Source organism: Miscanthus floridulus, chromosome 12 (genome assembly GCF_019320115.1).
Source record: "Miscanthus floridulus cultivar M001 chromosome 12, ASM1932011v1, whole genome shotgun sequence".
Taxonomy (NCBI): domain Eukaryota; kingdom Viridiplantae; phylum Streptophyta; class Magnoliopsida; order Poales; family Poaceae; genus Miscanthus; species Miscanthus floridulus.
The window spans coordinates 1,671,764-1,687,797 of NC_089591.1; the positions used below are offsets into that span (position 1 = coordinate 1,671,764).

At 41.4% G+C, this 16,034-nt stretch overlaps 1 protein-coding gene across 1 annotated transcript; it reads left to right on the forward strand.

Moving 5' to 3' along the window:
• The first annotated feature begins 10,398 nt into the window (after nt 1-10,398).
• Nucleotides 10,399-11,151, forward strand: LOC136498309 (uncharacterized). The gene is made up of 3 exons (XM_066494250.1): nt 10,399-10,615; nt 10,758-10,816; nt 11,004-11,151. Exons 1-3 carry the CDS (start codon nt 10,399-10,401, stop codon nt 11,076-11,078), a joined length of 351 nt encoding a protein of 116 aa, XP_066350347.1. The 3' UTR covers nt 11,079-11,151.
• The last annotated feature ends 4,883 nt before the right edge of the window (nt 11,152-16,034 follow it).

The window sequence follows — 16,034 nt, forward strand, 5'->3', positions numbered from 1 at the left end:
GGGTCCCAGTGGAGAGCAATCGATAGAGAATTCCCAGAGTTTGCAAATGACGCAAGAAACTTAAGGTTTGCTTTAAGTACGGATGGTATGAATCCTTTTGGGGAACAGAGCAGTAGTCATAGCACTTGGCCTGTTACTCTATGTATCTACAACCTTCCTCCCTGGTTATGCATGAAGCATAAGTTTATTATGATGTCAGTGCTCATCCAAGGCCCAAGGCAATCTAGCAACGACATCGATGTGTACCTGAGGCCACTTGTTGAAGAACTTCTACTTTTGTGGAACAGACCAGGTGTATGTATGTGGGATGAGCACAAACAAGAGCACTTTGACCTACGAGCATTGTTGTTCGTAACAATCAATGATTGGCCTGCTCTAAGTAATCTTTCAGGACAATCAAACAAGGGATATAATACATGCACGCATTGTTTTGATGACATTAAAGGTATATTCTTGAAAAAATATCAAAAGGTCGTGTACCTTGGCCATCATCGATTTCTTCCTGCGAATCACCCCCTAAGAAAGAAAGACAAGCATTTTAAAGGTAAGGCAGACCACCAGACCAAGCCAGGCAACCAAACTAGTGAGGATGTACTCAATATGGTCAAGGATGTGAAAGTAGTATTTGGAAAGGCACATGGCAGCAAACCTATTTCGAACGACACCGACGGTCACACACCCATATGGAAGAAGAAGTCCATATTTTGGGAGCTACCCTATTGGCAAGTCCTAGAGGTCCATAGCGCGATCGACGTGATGCACCTGACGAAGAATCTTTATGTGAACTTGCTAGGCTTCATGGGTGTGTATGGGAAGCCTAAGGACACACTTGAAGCATGATAGGACATGCGGTGTTTAAAAGAACAAGACAACCTGCATCCAAAGAAGACAGATGATGGACGCCATTACTTAAGTCCTGCCAGCTACACTCTTAGCAAAGAAGAGAAGGAAAGCGTGTTTAAATGCCTAGCAAGCATCAAGGTACCATCTGGATTCTCCTCGAATATAAATGGTATAATAAATGTGCCAGAGAAGAAATTCCTAAACTTAAAGTCCCATGACTGCCACGTGCTCATGATGCAATTGCTTCTAGTTGCATTAAGAGGACTTCTACCTCCAAATGTACGTCTAGCCACCGTGAAGCTATGTGCATTCCTCAATGCAATTTCTCAGAAGGCAATCGATCCAATGGATCTAGCTAAACTATAGAATGATGTGGTTCAATGTCTTGTTAGCTTTGAGTTGGTGTTCCCTCCTTCCTTCTTTAATATCATGACACACCTCCTAATTCACCTGGTCAAGGAGATTAGCATTCTCGGTCCTGTGTTCCTTCACAACATGTTCCCCTTTGAGAGGTTCATGGGAGTCCTAAAGAAATATGTTCACAACCATGCTCGACCAGAAGGAAGCATTGCCAAGGGCTATGGAACAGAGGAGATCATTGAGTTTTGTATTGACTTTATTCCCAACCTTGACCCGATTGGTGTTCCTGAATCGTGACACGAGGGGAGACTAAGTGGAAAGGGGACACTAGGGAAGAAACCATATATTGGTACGTAGGACAATTATTTTAATAAAGCACACTACACAGTTCTGTAAACTCCTCCTTGATGGATCCGTATATCGAGACACATGAAGAGTTGCTCTGATCCTGAGTTTCTAAGGAAGTCTAAAGCTTGGATTATGCGTCAGCACATGGAAACTTTCAGCGACTGGTTGCGAAAAGAATGTCAGGGTGATGAGAGTATTGATGAGCAACTGTATTTGTTGTCTAGGCAGCCATCGTGGCATATCCTCACATATAAAGGGTATGAGATAAATGGAAATACATTTTACACAGTAGCCTAAGATAAAAGGAGCACCAACCAAAACAGTGGTGTCCGCATAGATGCCACCGACCCTAATGGAAATAAGCAAACATATTATGGCCGCATAGAGGAGATATGGAAACTAAACTATGCACCTACTTTTAAGGTACCTTTGTTCAAGTGCCAATGGGTAAAGGCGACTGAAGGTGGGGTAGCAGTCGACAATCAGTATGGAATGACAACCGTGGACCTCAACAATATTGGGTACAAAGACGAACCGTTCGTCCTTGCCAAGGATATGAATCAGGTGTTCTATGTCAAGGACATGTCTACAAAACCGAAGAGTGAAAAAAACAACAACGACCCAATCAATGAGCCAAAGCGCCACATAGTTCTTTCAGGGAAAAAAATATCGTCGGAATTGAAGACAAGTCAGACATATCAGAAGATTATGAAAAGGATGACCGAATTCCAGCCTTCACAGTGAACAAAGACCCAAGCATCCAGCTAAATGATGATGACACTCCATGATTACGGCGCGATCATAACCAAGGGATATACGCTAAGAAGAAGTTCACTACCGTGCCCACTTGATATATATAGTGATGTATTAGACCTATTATGTAATAATTATGACTTCAGATTTTTTATCGTGTTTTCATATTTTCTACGGTTTAAATGAATTTTCTGCTTGACGGTGGATTTCCCATGGAGAATGTGTGATGAAAAACCAAATGATCAATGTTAATAAGATGTGAAAACCAATTTCCTATCGAAAAGCAATAGTTTTAATGATTTTAATCAAGTAGTATATTTTTGCATGGTGCAAATTGTAATTATTATTTACACTATGTTAAATATTTATACAGTAAAACAAAAGAGTTTAGGTTATAAATCTTTCTTGTGTATAATAATGCAAAACCAAGTCCTGGATTTTTTTATAATTTTTTGGATAATATTTTATTTATTAGGCAATTAATAACTCTCTGCATATTTATATAAAAAGAAATATATAAAAAAAGGAAAAACTTCTAGAAACTGGCAGAAAGTCAACTGCAGCCCACCTTTACTCCCGGGTCGATCAACCACCCGGGACTAAAGGTGGGCTACGTTTTTGTGGCCCGCCAAAAAAATAACTTTAGTCCCAGGTCATGGCTGCACCCGGGACTAAAGGTCAGACCTTTACTCCGGGTTCTTACCATCACCCGGGACTAAAGGTCCTTTAGTTCTGGACCATGGCTTCACCCGGGACTAAAGATCCCCTAAATATATATCACCTCGTCTTCTTCTTTGCCTCCATCATCTTCATCCATCGCCCGAGAGCCACCACGCCGTCGTCGCTCCTCATCGGCTCCAACTACCTCCACGCGTCTCTCCCATCTCCCGCTGTCTCCGCTGGCGGCCTGGCTTGCGCCTCTCCTGTTCGTGCACGGCGCCTAGACTCGGATCCATCACCATCGTCCTCGCCCTCACCTAGATCTAAGATTTGGATCTGCCACGCCCTTATCGCCGTCGTCGATCCTCGTCCTCGTCATCGGCAGCTTTGTCCCCGGCTCCACGTGCTCGCATGCCTCGCCGTGCGCTCGTCGTCCCCTTCACCGGAGTCGTCCCCTTTGTCAGAGCGCTCGTCGTCGTCCCCGTCGTCGCGCGCTCATCCTCGTCGTCGAGAGATCACCTTCGGCCAGCACCACGCCTCGAGCTCGTCCTTCGTCCCCGGTGGCTGGCTCTATGCGCACGTGCGCCTCGTCCTGGCCGGCTCCACACGCTCGTCATCCTCCACACTCATCGTCCTCGATCTCCTCACCATGCTTGTGCTCGTGCTTGTCATCGCCATCATGCTCATGCTCGTGCTCATGCTTGTGCTCATTGTCCTCGATCTCCTCACCATGCTTGTGCTCGTCCTCGTCCTCGTCCTCATCATCGTGCTTTATGCTTGTGTTTGTGCTTGTGCTCATCATCCTCGATCTCCTCACCGTGCTTGTGCTTGTGCTCACTGACGGAGCTAAGGCTAGGCCAACCTAGGCCTTGGCCCCCCCTCGCCGGAGCCTAAGTATTAATTTTAGGCTACTAATCAATATTTAATTGCTCCTTTTTTAATTTCCATACTAATCGTTGTTCTATATATATTGCCTATAGTGTACTAGAAGTTACTATTTAAATGTTGATTTGTACTTAATAGAGTCTACTTGATACCATTTGTTGGATATTTGAGGTCTTAATTTGCATGAAGTTTATGATTAGTTACTAATTGATCCGGTATTTGTGTACACTTTGAGCTTCATAAGACAAATTGGCCCCTCCTACAAGTTGATGCTAGCTCCGCCACTGCTTGTGCTCGTCCTCGCCATCGTGCTTGTGCTCGCCGTGCTATATGTGAGCAACAGTGTGTGTATGAGTGTGTGCACATAGAAAAAATATAGAAAAAATAGATAGATTTTATTTGTAGATAAAATAGAAAAATGTAGTAGTTTACTTAAATATAATATATATATATATAGAAAAAATGTTGAGTGGATGAATTGTAGAAAAATGTAGTAGTGTACTACAATATATAGTTGTAGAAATATATTAGAATCTTCATCACAATTGAAAAGATTGTTTTTATTAGTGCTATGAATTTTTTGGTATATATATCTGAATTTTGATATATTGACATTAATGTTGATATATATCCTAATATCCTAAGCTCCGCTCCAAACCCTAACCCGGCCGAGCTCCGCTCTAAACCCTAACAAAGACGTAAATAATAACCTTGAATTCTATAGTTATATATATTTGATTCTTCATAATTAGGGTGACATGAATTTTGATATATTTATATACACCAATGTAGATCAGGATATATATAACCTAATATCCTAAACTCGCTCCTAATCCTAACCCGACCGAGCTCCACTTCAAACTCTTATATATATCCTAATCAAGTTCCGCGCATGCAAACCCTAACTAGAGCTCGGCGTAAATAATAACCCTAAATTCTATAATTATTTAAGTTTAATCCCCTAGCTCTATCCATTAAATAGCATATGCATGACTAGTTTGTGGTTTTCATTGTTATATATATAAATTTGTTATACATACATATTAGAGAGTTATAAATTTGTATTGTTATATATAGATATTTGTTATACATATTAGAGAGTTTTAAATTTTTATTGTTATATATATAAATTTGTTATATATATTACTTGCCAATAAATATTTCTAGAAAATAAGAAATCAAAGTTATGCTTTGGAGACTTGAATTTTGAGTGTAGTTATTTAATTAATTTTAAGCACATAACTCGATCCATTTTATAGATATATGGTTTTTATTTTTTATAGATATATCTAGTGGTGTAAAAGCTAGATGGCTGCCCCGAGAGACAACATGGATGAAGAAATGATGGATATTATCAACACCGGCACTCAATTTGTTGATGGTGACCAGCAGGATGTAGATGACGAGAGTCAATACCTAGCTCTTAAAAATAATCAAGAAAATATTGTGCAAGAAAATACTGGCGAGGTATATATATTTATATATATATATATTTGAATATCTATCATCTATTATGTGTACACATGATATTTATTTATTCTTTTTTTATACGTAGCCCTCTAGATCGACGACCACAACAACAAAAAGAAAAAATATTCGAGGCCCAAAAAAGCCATTGGAGGGGCGCTACATAATATCGGAATTCAATATCGAGACAGGCGAACCACTTGGTCCACATGCAAGGAAATTCGTGCAACACTATGGGTACCTTGTAAGGGACAGACTTCCGATCAGTGTCCGTGAATGGAAGCAAAAGATCAACGAGCCTCATGTTAGTTTTGTCTCTGATCTTGATAAGAATTTAATTTGGGATGATATCCTTCAACATTTCATGTTGCAAGCAGATGATTACGATGATATCAACGATGATGAATTGAAGGAGCTAGTTCGAAAGTGGGCTATGAAGAAGATGGCCACACAATTCTAGACTTAGAAGAAATCCCTATACACGAAATACGTCAAGAAGAACCTAACGCCCAATTTCAATACTAGGGGCCCGCTCGCAAAGTTGAGGCCCTACTGGAATGATTTTGTACAGTATAAGACATCGGAAGAGGGTGAGGAACGGGTGAGAAGGAACCAAGGGAATGCCCGACAGAAGATATACCACCATGGCATGGGATCAGGTGGCTATGCGACTACCATTCCCAAGTGGGAAAAAATGGAAGTGGACATTCTTGCTAAGGGTATCAGACCAGAATCACTCAATTAGCCCAAACGCATGAAGAATTGGTTTTTTGCTCATGGGGGAAGACTGGACCTAGAGACCGGGAAGCTGGTTCATGGCTCAAAACTTGAAAGAGCAACACAAAGATTTTCTTATGCTCTACAAGCTAAAGCTATTGGTGCGTTCAGGCCCAATAGAGAGAAGGATGAACTGACGTATGCTATCGGGATTGCTGAACACAGTGGCCGAACGAGAGGTTTAGGACGGAACATTTCTTGGGAGTATGGTTTTCCTAACGACAGAGATACCTACAGAAGCCGGTAGAGAAGGAAGGATGAGGAAGCAGTGCATATCAGCAGGTTCGAGGAATATGTTCGTGAGTCATGGGAGGCGTTGCTTCAAGCACAGGAGCACGAAAAAAGACATGTAAGCTAGAATGCAGGACAAAATCATAAAGCAAGTGCAAATAGCAATGAGTGCCCAAAGATAGGCATCAGATCTAGGAATCAACATTAATATTAGCCTCCCTGATCAGTTAAAAAGCAGTTGCGCTTCCACGGAGTTGCCAAATCAAGATGACGCAATGCTACGTTTCCCCATGGATGACATCACTGCACCGTTTACATTATGTGAGCTACATATTCCAAAAGAGAATGCCACAATCATGGTGGCTCTCGGTATTTTTTCTTCTCTAGATCCTACCAAGACACCAAGAATCCATAGGACAATAATGCCACCTGGATATATTAGCGTCTCAGTTGATAGAGTTAACAAAGGTTTTAGTGATCTGGCTCTTGACATTCCAGGAGGTGATGGGGAGAAGACTCTAGAAAAAACAGAGAAGACATTCATACTATGGCGCAAGCGTTACATCATTATTCTCGGGGTCTCTAGTCCACCGCTGCTTCCTCAACTGCCAGATAATAAGTGTGGACAAAAGTGAACGAAATAATTTTTTCACTAATTTTCTATTGACATGCATGATTAATAATAACAATTTCTTATACCTAATTATTTTTTTGTACTCACATAGCAGGGCCTTCGCCAACCTAAGTCCAATTATTCAATCTCCAGATCATCATAGTGCTCCAGGCAATGATTATGCAACGCCGCCACCGCCGCCACCTCCAAGGAGGTCTCCACCGCCGCCACCTCCAAGGAGGTCTCCAACGGCTTCCCCACCCCCCTTGATGACCAAGAAATAGCCAGCTCCTAAGAGGTCCACCCCACAAACGAAGCCGTTGGCCCACCAGCCGGCAAAGAAGAAAGCCTCCTCTAATCCAGTTATTCCCCAAAAACTGTCTTACGAGAAAAGTGAAAAGGAATTAAATGCTGCAGTACAAAAAGATGTGAACAATTTTTTCAAAAAAGTAAGAAAGCTACGAGAAGCGAGGGAGAACCCGGAGAAACCGTACTTCTACCTACCTCCAGATCTTCTAAGAAAGAAGGTGGACCAGAAAAGCGGGAATCTCAAAAGACCCTGCCAAAATCGGACTACGACCGCTCTCTCATCAAGTCATTTGAGGCGGCGTAGAAAAAGACTAGAGTAGGGAAACGTGTTGCACAACTCGAACAAAAATCGCAACAATCAGTCCCCCCTCTTGTCATTCGTAATGAATATGGTTCAAATTTAGACTTACTGGATGTCGATTTTGAGGACCTGGTTCGGTTTTACGAGGATACTGGTTTGGACCTTACCCAAGTGCTCGCTGAAGGACCATCTGCTCTGAAAGTGGATCTTTGGAAGAAATTTGAACATGGAAAGAGTCGATACAACCCTAAGGCCTTAGGTGAACTGGGTACGTAAATGTACATGCTAAACAAGTGGTATATGGCAGCGTGTGAACAGGGAGAGGCCTTTGTTTCTGTCAGAGTTAGAAACCAACATTACTTCCGTGGCGATGACATTATATATGTCGAGTTTTTAGAATTACACCAACTATGCCACCTAGACTTTCTCGACAAAAGTCTCATTAGCTGCTATTATCTGTAAGTGTGATTATTTTCTACTATTAAAGTGTATATATTAAGCTACATGTATATATATATAAATTATATATCCTCGCACTATATTTTTATATATGCAGATATGAGATGACAGAACTGAGAAAGAGAAAGGATAATGATGTTGGTTTCGTTGATCCAAATGTCGTATTCAAACACCCTAATCCTCCGCCTCAATGGAAAGTTGAACTCGAGAAAAATCTCATGAGGTTCTTAGTGAACCAACAAAACAAGGACATACTATATATATATATATATGTGGGAGATAGCTTAGCTAGTAAGCAAATAATTAAACAAATGTCCATATGATCGACATTAATTATTTAACACTCACTTGAAGTTGTAGGAGAAGAGTATGTCCTTATTTTGTTGGTTCACTAAGAACCTCATGAAGCTATCTCCCACATATATATATATATATATATATATATATATATATATATATATATATATATATATATATATATATATATATATACTCTAGTTAATGTCGATCATATTTGTGTATAAAAACATATGCAACAATCACTGGATATTGATGGTCATCGATATGACCAATAGTCGGATGAGCATCTTAGACTCGTTAAGAAGCAAACAGAGTACCAAGACATGATAGATATTATCCAAGGGTAATTTGGTCTCTCTAGCAACTATATATACCCCGATCTCTTAACTGCAACAATTATTAAAGGCCAAATTAATTTTTTATTTTATTGGGCGCAATGTTTAGAAAACTTTCATTGAGGAACACCACATGAAACATTGCAAAGCGTCACTGGATGTAATCGCACACAAAGTAAGTACTAGCTACATTTATATATATATATATATATATATATATATATATATATATATATATATATATATATATATAATTCAATTAACACCATGCATGCTTTCAATTCACCGGATCTTTTTTCTCATAAAAGTGGGTTCTGAGGCAAGAATAGGGGACCAACTACTGCGGATACTATGTTTGTGAGTTCATCATGGCGTACGCAAAAAGAACTCCTGAAGAGATCCTCAAAGTACGTTATATAAATATATTCATAATTTCTTTTATTGCTCATATATATAAGTAATCATGTGACCAACACACACATATATATATTAATACTTTTCCTTTAACTTTTATTGAAGACTCTATGGTTGAAGGAAAAAGTCATACGACGTGACCAACTGAAAGCAATTCAAAAGACCATAGCAGGATTTCTTAATGACCAGGTCTTAAACCCCGCTGGTGAGTTCTACAATGACGTGAACGAAACATGGAAGCCAAACCAGATTGAGTGAATTTGTTATCCCAAGGATATGATAGAATATACAATGCAAGCTTTATTTGTAATATATATATATATATATACATATTATATGTACATAAAATAACATACAATATATATATATATGCATGTAATATATACGTTAGTTTGTACAAAATGTTCGAACATTATAAGCGTATAGAATACGTATATTATTAGCAGCGTAGAATGTGTATTCGAAAACCAAAACGAATCATCAATTGAAAATAGAAACAAAAAAAAGAAAACCTTTAGTCCCGGTTGGTAATAGCAACCAGGACTAAAGGGTCGGCCCACGTGGCCAGTCCGGGAGGCCTCTTTAGCCCCGGTTGGTATTACCAACCGGGACTAAAGGTGGATCTTTAGTCCCGGGCGAGAAACCGGGACTAAAGGAGAGGCCCTTTAGTCCCGCATTCGTGCTCCCGGTTGAAAAATCGGAACTGAAGGGGTTTCCCAATTGGGAGTACAGCTCATTTCTGTACTAATGTCTAGAATCACATTCTTTATGGAACGGACATAGTAGTAGAATAACAGAATATACAACACTTTGTGGGTCGGGACAGACAACCGATCAGACCCTACGTGTAGTTGAGCGGTACGTAGTTCTTAAAATTAGAAATTAGGCTGAGCTATGGCAAATCTTTGTTGGTCTGTCTCTATTTTCTGTTAGTTCCATAAATGTTTCTCACTATTATTGAAAAACACTGTCAGAATATTTATCCAGATGATACAGCAAGCAACAATGTGTTAGTGGTGGCAAAGAAGGAATCTTTTTCTAGGTCAAGGGCAAAAGGGGTATTTAGGTCCTTCCATTAGGAGCCGTTACACCCAAACATGACCGTTGTGGCGTAATAAAAGGGTAAAAGAGAGGAATAACAACGCGTAAGACATCAGAACTTTTCTAGTGGTGAAGACATAATTTGAAACATTTTTAGTGGCTTGTGCAAGGAATTGGCCCTTTTCCTAATAAACAATAGCGTTGTTGTTAATCTTCCCATGTGCAAGCAGACTAGTATACAGCATTGTGCAAGTGTATATATTTGCGCCATCAGACCAAGCCGGTCTTCCATCTGGCTAGAAATGCAGCGGCGCGGACCCAACACTCCCAGCTGCGACGGCGACAAGGCCAGGAGCGCCACGGCGTGCCCGCTCAGCCAGGCGCGGCTGTGCTGGCCTGCCCTGCGCGGCGCACGACCGGCCACGATGCACGACGGGGAAGGAGCAGCATCCCCTCAACAGTACGTGGTGGTGGCGCCCCCTCCCCTTGCAGATCCTGTGGCGTGGTACCTAGCTGGAGGTTCGATGGCTGCAGCCATGGTGCACGTGGATCTCTATCCTTGGACTTTGATTTGATTAGTAACTGCTGCCCTATTGGCGCTCGATGAAATGCTTTGCTGGTGTTCTGTCTTGGATGAATGATTATTGATTTGCATCCGCAGGAGCTGATTTCCTTGCTATTCGGACAATTCCCACGTCCAGCCCAAATGTGAAGTTCCAAGTAATTTTCTTTGTCTTGCATCTGTTTTTCTTTATGTGCATTAGCTTATGTTCCTGAAATACCAAGCATGTTCGTGAACATTTGTGTAGTCATGTTCCTGAAATAATACCAAGCGTGTTTATTTTGGAATTCATCTCTTGGCAACCGTATCTACAAGTTGATTAAATGTGCCATGGTTCTTCTGCAGGTCTATGTTACTAGCAATTTCTTTTGGTGTGGAATAGGCAGAGCTTTGCATCTCGGATCTCAAGAACCCTGTTGATACTTGCTAATTCCCATTGAGTCTTTGGTTTTTTATGCTTCTTAAGCCATGGGTGCTATGCCATGTTTTGATTCGATTTGGTTGCAGCATTATAGGAACATGGGGTTACGGCAAATGAAGAGCTAGCAATGCAAACAAGCATGGTTTTCTATGCAATATTGATGCATCCATTTAGAGACAAATTGTTTCTGTTCTTGCATACATAAATTTCTATGCATAGCAATTATGATTTGACAATCTAACTAAATAAAATATTTATTTAAGATGGTCAGTGCAGGTTTCTAAAAAACTAGATAATTAATGATTCTCACGGTTTGTTTTCATGTACTTTGATTTTTTTTTGTTTCTATGCTTCTTGAGCCAACTGTGTAAGCAAGAAATCATCTGGAATTGTATACATTGTTGGAGCACATTTTATACATTGTTGGAACATAATTTTATACATTGTTGGAGCACATTTATATTTAATGTTGGAACACACATTTCTATACATTGTATTAACATTTTATACATTGTTGGAGCACAATTTTATACATTGTTGGAGCACATTTATACATTGTTGTGCGGACGGTGAGATCTTGGCGGGTGAGAAGCAGTGAGGTGTCGTTAGATCCAGTGCAGCGACCACCGCTTCCTCCCGCGTGGCTCGTGGCCAGAGGCCCGAGCGGCCACAGTGCCAACGACGCCCTCTTCCTCCTACCTAGTGGCGCCCCCTCCATCCCGGCGGATGGCGTCTCACCCCACGGCGACAGTGCGGCCCACCCCACGTGGTGCCTTCACCACATCGGCAGCGTCATCACCTGTACCTGACCAGAGGCGAGGGGATCCTAGACCTGCTGCTATAGCTTCCCACGCTCGGCATCAACCAGCACCACCCTATGCTTGGTACTTGACCAGAGGCGAGGGGAAATTATGTCTTCATTTGCCTATTCCCACGCTCTTCAATTTTCTAGTATTTGCATCAATGTGAGTTTTTGTTCGACCATTAGTGAGTTTCTATGCATATCAAAGTTGGTACTACATCTTGAATTTTCTATGATTTACCTGGTGTCTGCTTGCTTTGATTCAATTGCAAATATGTGGATTGCAGGGATGTTGTTTGCGGCAACAAGGATGGATGGGTGCGGCCAACAGCACACAGGAATATGTGGATTTTTTATGCACGTGAATTATGTTTTTTTGCTGCATAAAAATGTTTTTTACTAGGATGATTTGGTACTGCTGACAGACGATTTTCATGTGATTGCTTAACACTTTTTATGCCCTCCGAAGTGGATGTTTTTATGCTTATCCTTGATATAATGTGAATAAAATTGAAATCTTTAATTTTTGAATGCATTAATGTAGCTAATATTAGTTTCATTACTCTTTTTATGCTTTTCATTGATACAATGCATAGTGAAATTGAAGTATTAATTTTTGACACGGGGGTATGTATTCTGTACATTGTTGGAACAAATTTCTATGCATTATTGGAACATATTTCTATATATTGTTGGAGCAGTTATCTGTGCACCTCAGCTATCTGTGCACTTCTACACAATTCTATACATTATTGGAGCACACTTCTATGCATTGTTAGAACAAACATACTTTGTTGGAACAGTTATTTGTATACTTGTACACAATTCTATACATTGTTGGTGCATAATTCTATACATTGTTCTATGCATTGTTTGGGTTGGGCCCTCACGATCCCGGTACAATAATCCCCCCAGAATTAAGAGAGGGTATTTTGGTTCGATGCACTGTTCCTCTATTAATTATACGTCCCGAAAATAAGAATAATGGTTTGTGTTGGGGCTGTCATGGTTTTGGTTAAAATAATCCCTCACAGGGAGGGTTTTTATTGGGTTCTATACATTGTTTCTCTATTAAGGCAAGGTTTAGGTTAGGACCATAATAGATTTTTGTGCCCACAAAAACATGTTTACATGTCTTTCTTGCTGCTGTAAGATTTCTGCGCATACCAAAACATGTTTCTATGTCTTTCTTTTGCCACTGTAAGGTTTTTGCGCCTGCTAAAACATGTTTTTATTGTGATGTAGGATGGTTGGAAGGATGTTTCTGCGCGGCCTCCTCCTGCTCCCTCGTCGGCCCCAATACTGCCCTACTATGGTGTAACACCCTCGGTGTTACCGCTTAAACAACTTGCTAAACTATGTCATGAGCATCATGTTTATGTGTCAATGCATGTGATAAAGTGTGTAGATCAATTTCCGTAACTCAAAACGATCAACAAAAATGCTAAACAAAAGTTGATTTAATAGTCATGTTATATCACTTAGGGTTTAAAACCAAATTTTATTAAGCAAAAATACTATAGAACATGTATGTGGCACTTAAATAAAGTTGGAAGTACAAACTTGGTAGATGACAATGCAACTTTAACTTTTGGAAGATAGATGTTGTTAACTGGTGTTTTGGGAGCCCAAAAATCAAACTTGACGTTAAGATAAGCTTTTTTGTTAAGTCAGCAAGCACTTGAACAATTGTTAAAATACCATTTTTGGTGAATTATATTAAGCGAATTAGTTAAATGGTGCTTAAATATTTTGCTTCTACGGGTTAGTATAAGGTATGGACTATGGCATGAAGTATTTGTTGGTTGAAGTTAACAAGGTTTAGATCTATTTAAAATTGCGACAAAAGAGTTAATGGTTACTTAACCTCAATTGAAACCCTTAGCTTTCCTAGTACGGAAAAGTAGTAAGACAATGCTATTTTGATATTTATTTTCTAACAAAAATGTTTAACACTAGCTGCATGTTTTGGTATTGTTGATTGCATCAAAGTGAGTACATGAGCATGGTGTAGGTCGAAATTATGTTGGATGTCACGTTGTCCGTTTTAAAATTGCTCAAACATCGTTAAACCGTATGAAATCATGCTGTGGACCCTCTGTTCGTGAACTGGTGTTCGGTGCAACAAGCTCATATTGGCATCCATCTATCTCCTTCCCTGGTTGCTCTCTGGTCATGGCAATGGCATTGCTAGGATGTTGGCAATGTGGATTTCATGATAGGAGAGTTAGTTGGACATCAACTGTGATCGTTAGCAACTTTTGCTACGCTTTAAAATGCGTGCACGTCACCGCGCCCGTGGGCGCTGCTGGCAATGTGGATTTCACAATAGGAGAGTTAGTTTGGACGGTGTTCGCGATCACAGCGCGCATGGGTGCTGCTGGTGCCAGGCTTAGGCCATGGCAGGGCTGCTACTGCTGGGCAGCTCGTGTGCCCAGGTGATGCCGTGCAGTGCCTACGACCTAACATTTAGCCAGTCCTAGCTGGCTGCGGCTGGTCCCGCCGCTGCACGCGCGTCGCACTCACACGGTTGGCCGCTGGGCCGCGTAGTGGTTGTGATTGTATCACGCGATGGACATGGTGCTCGCCCCGCCCCTCGTCTTACCTACCCCGCCTGGTCTTTGAGCTGGAGCCTTGCCGACGTGGCGAGTCTGAAAGCTCTAGTTTTGTTTTGGTAAATTGATGAAACCCTAAGTGCTAACCTAGTTTATCAAAGTGATTATGAGATAGGTGGCACATTCCAAGTGATGGAGCAAATAAAGATTATGATATAATGATGGTGATGCCATGGTGATAATCAAGTGCTTGGACTTAAAAAGAAGAAAGAGAAAAACAAAAGGCTCAAGGCAAAAGTATAAGTGGTAGGAGCCATTTTATTTCGGTGATCAAGACACTTAGCAAGTGTGATCATATTTATGTTCGATAGTCATACTATTAAGAGGGGTGAAACTCATATCGAAATGCGGTTATCAAAGTGCCACTAGATGCTCTAACTCATTGCATATGCATTTAGGATCAAGTGGAGTGCTAGCACCCTTGAAAATATTTGTGAAAATATGCTAACACATGTGCACAAGGTGATATACTTGGTGGTTGGCATATTGGAGTAAGGGTAAGAAACTTCACCAGCACCCTATACATAAAAGATAGGATTCCATAGAGTGTACCGGATGCTGGCTTCAACTGGACCGGTGCATCCGATCAGTAGAAGCAGTGAAGATGCTAGCGTCGGTCTTCGACCGGACGCTGGGTCACTTCGTGACCGGACGCTGGCGGGGTGCGTTCGATCCTGCTGACATGGCAGTGCACAGAGGAGACAATGAGTGACTGGACGCTGGGTGAGTCCAGTCGGGCATGACCGAACGTGTCCGGTCGTGAGTGGAGGCTTATTAGAAATGACCGGACGCTGGGGTCCTGCGTCCGGTCATGATCAAACTAACGCGTCCTGTCGCAGCTAGAACCTTACTGGAAGTGATCGGGCGCTGGGGTCCTGTGTTCGGTTGTGGCACTATGCTACGTCCAGTCATCACTTGATCATTGGGATCGAGCGCTCAGTATTTGATGAGAGGGATGACGTGGCAACGACCCGTTGACCGGACACTGGTAGGGTGCGTCCGATCAATCTGACCGAAGCGTCTAGTCACCCCAGTTGATCTGAAGGGGTATAATGGCTCTATTTCATGGGGGCTTCTATTTAAGCCCCATTGCCGGCTCTAGCTCACTCTCTTCGTCATTTGCAATGACATAGCAACCTTGTGAGCTTAGCCAAAGCCCTCCCACTCATCTCCATCATAGATTCAACATCTTTGTGAGATTAGGAGTGAATCCAAGTGCATTGCTTAAGTGTTTGCATCTCAAGGCACTTGGTGTTCGTGTTTCGCTGCGGAATTTGCTTGTTACTCTTGGTGGTTGCCACCACCTAGACGGCTTGGAGCAGCGAGGATCATCAAGCAGAGGTTGGTGATTGTCTCTGGCTCCGATCATGGTGATTGTGAGGGGTTCTTGACCTTTCCATGATGGAGAGCCAAAAGATACTCTAGTGAATTGCTCATGGCTTGTGTGATCCTTATCTTATATTGGTTGTGTGGCACCCTATTGAGGGTTTGGCGTGTGATACCAATTAGCGCGTGAACCTCCAAGTGAGTGAATCGCA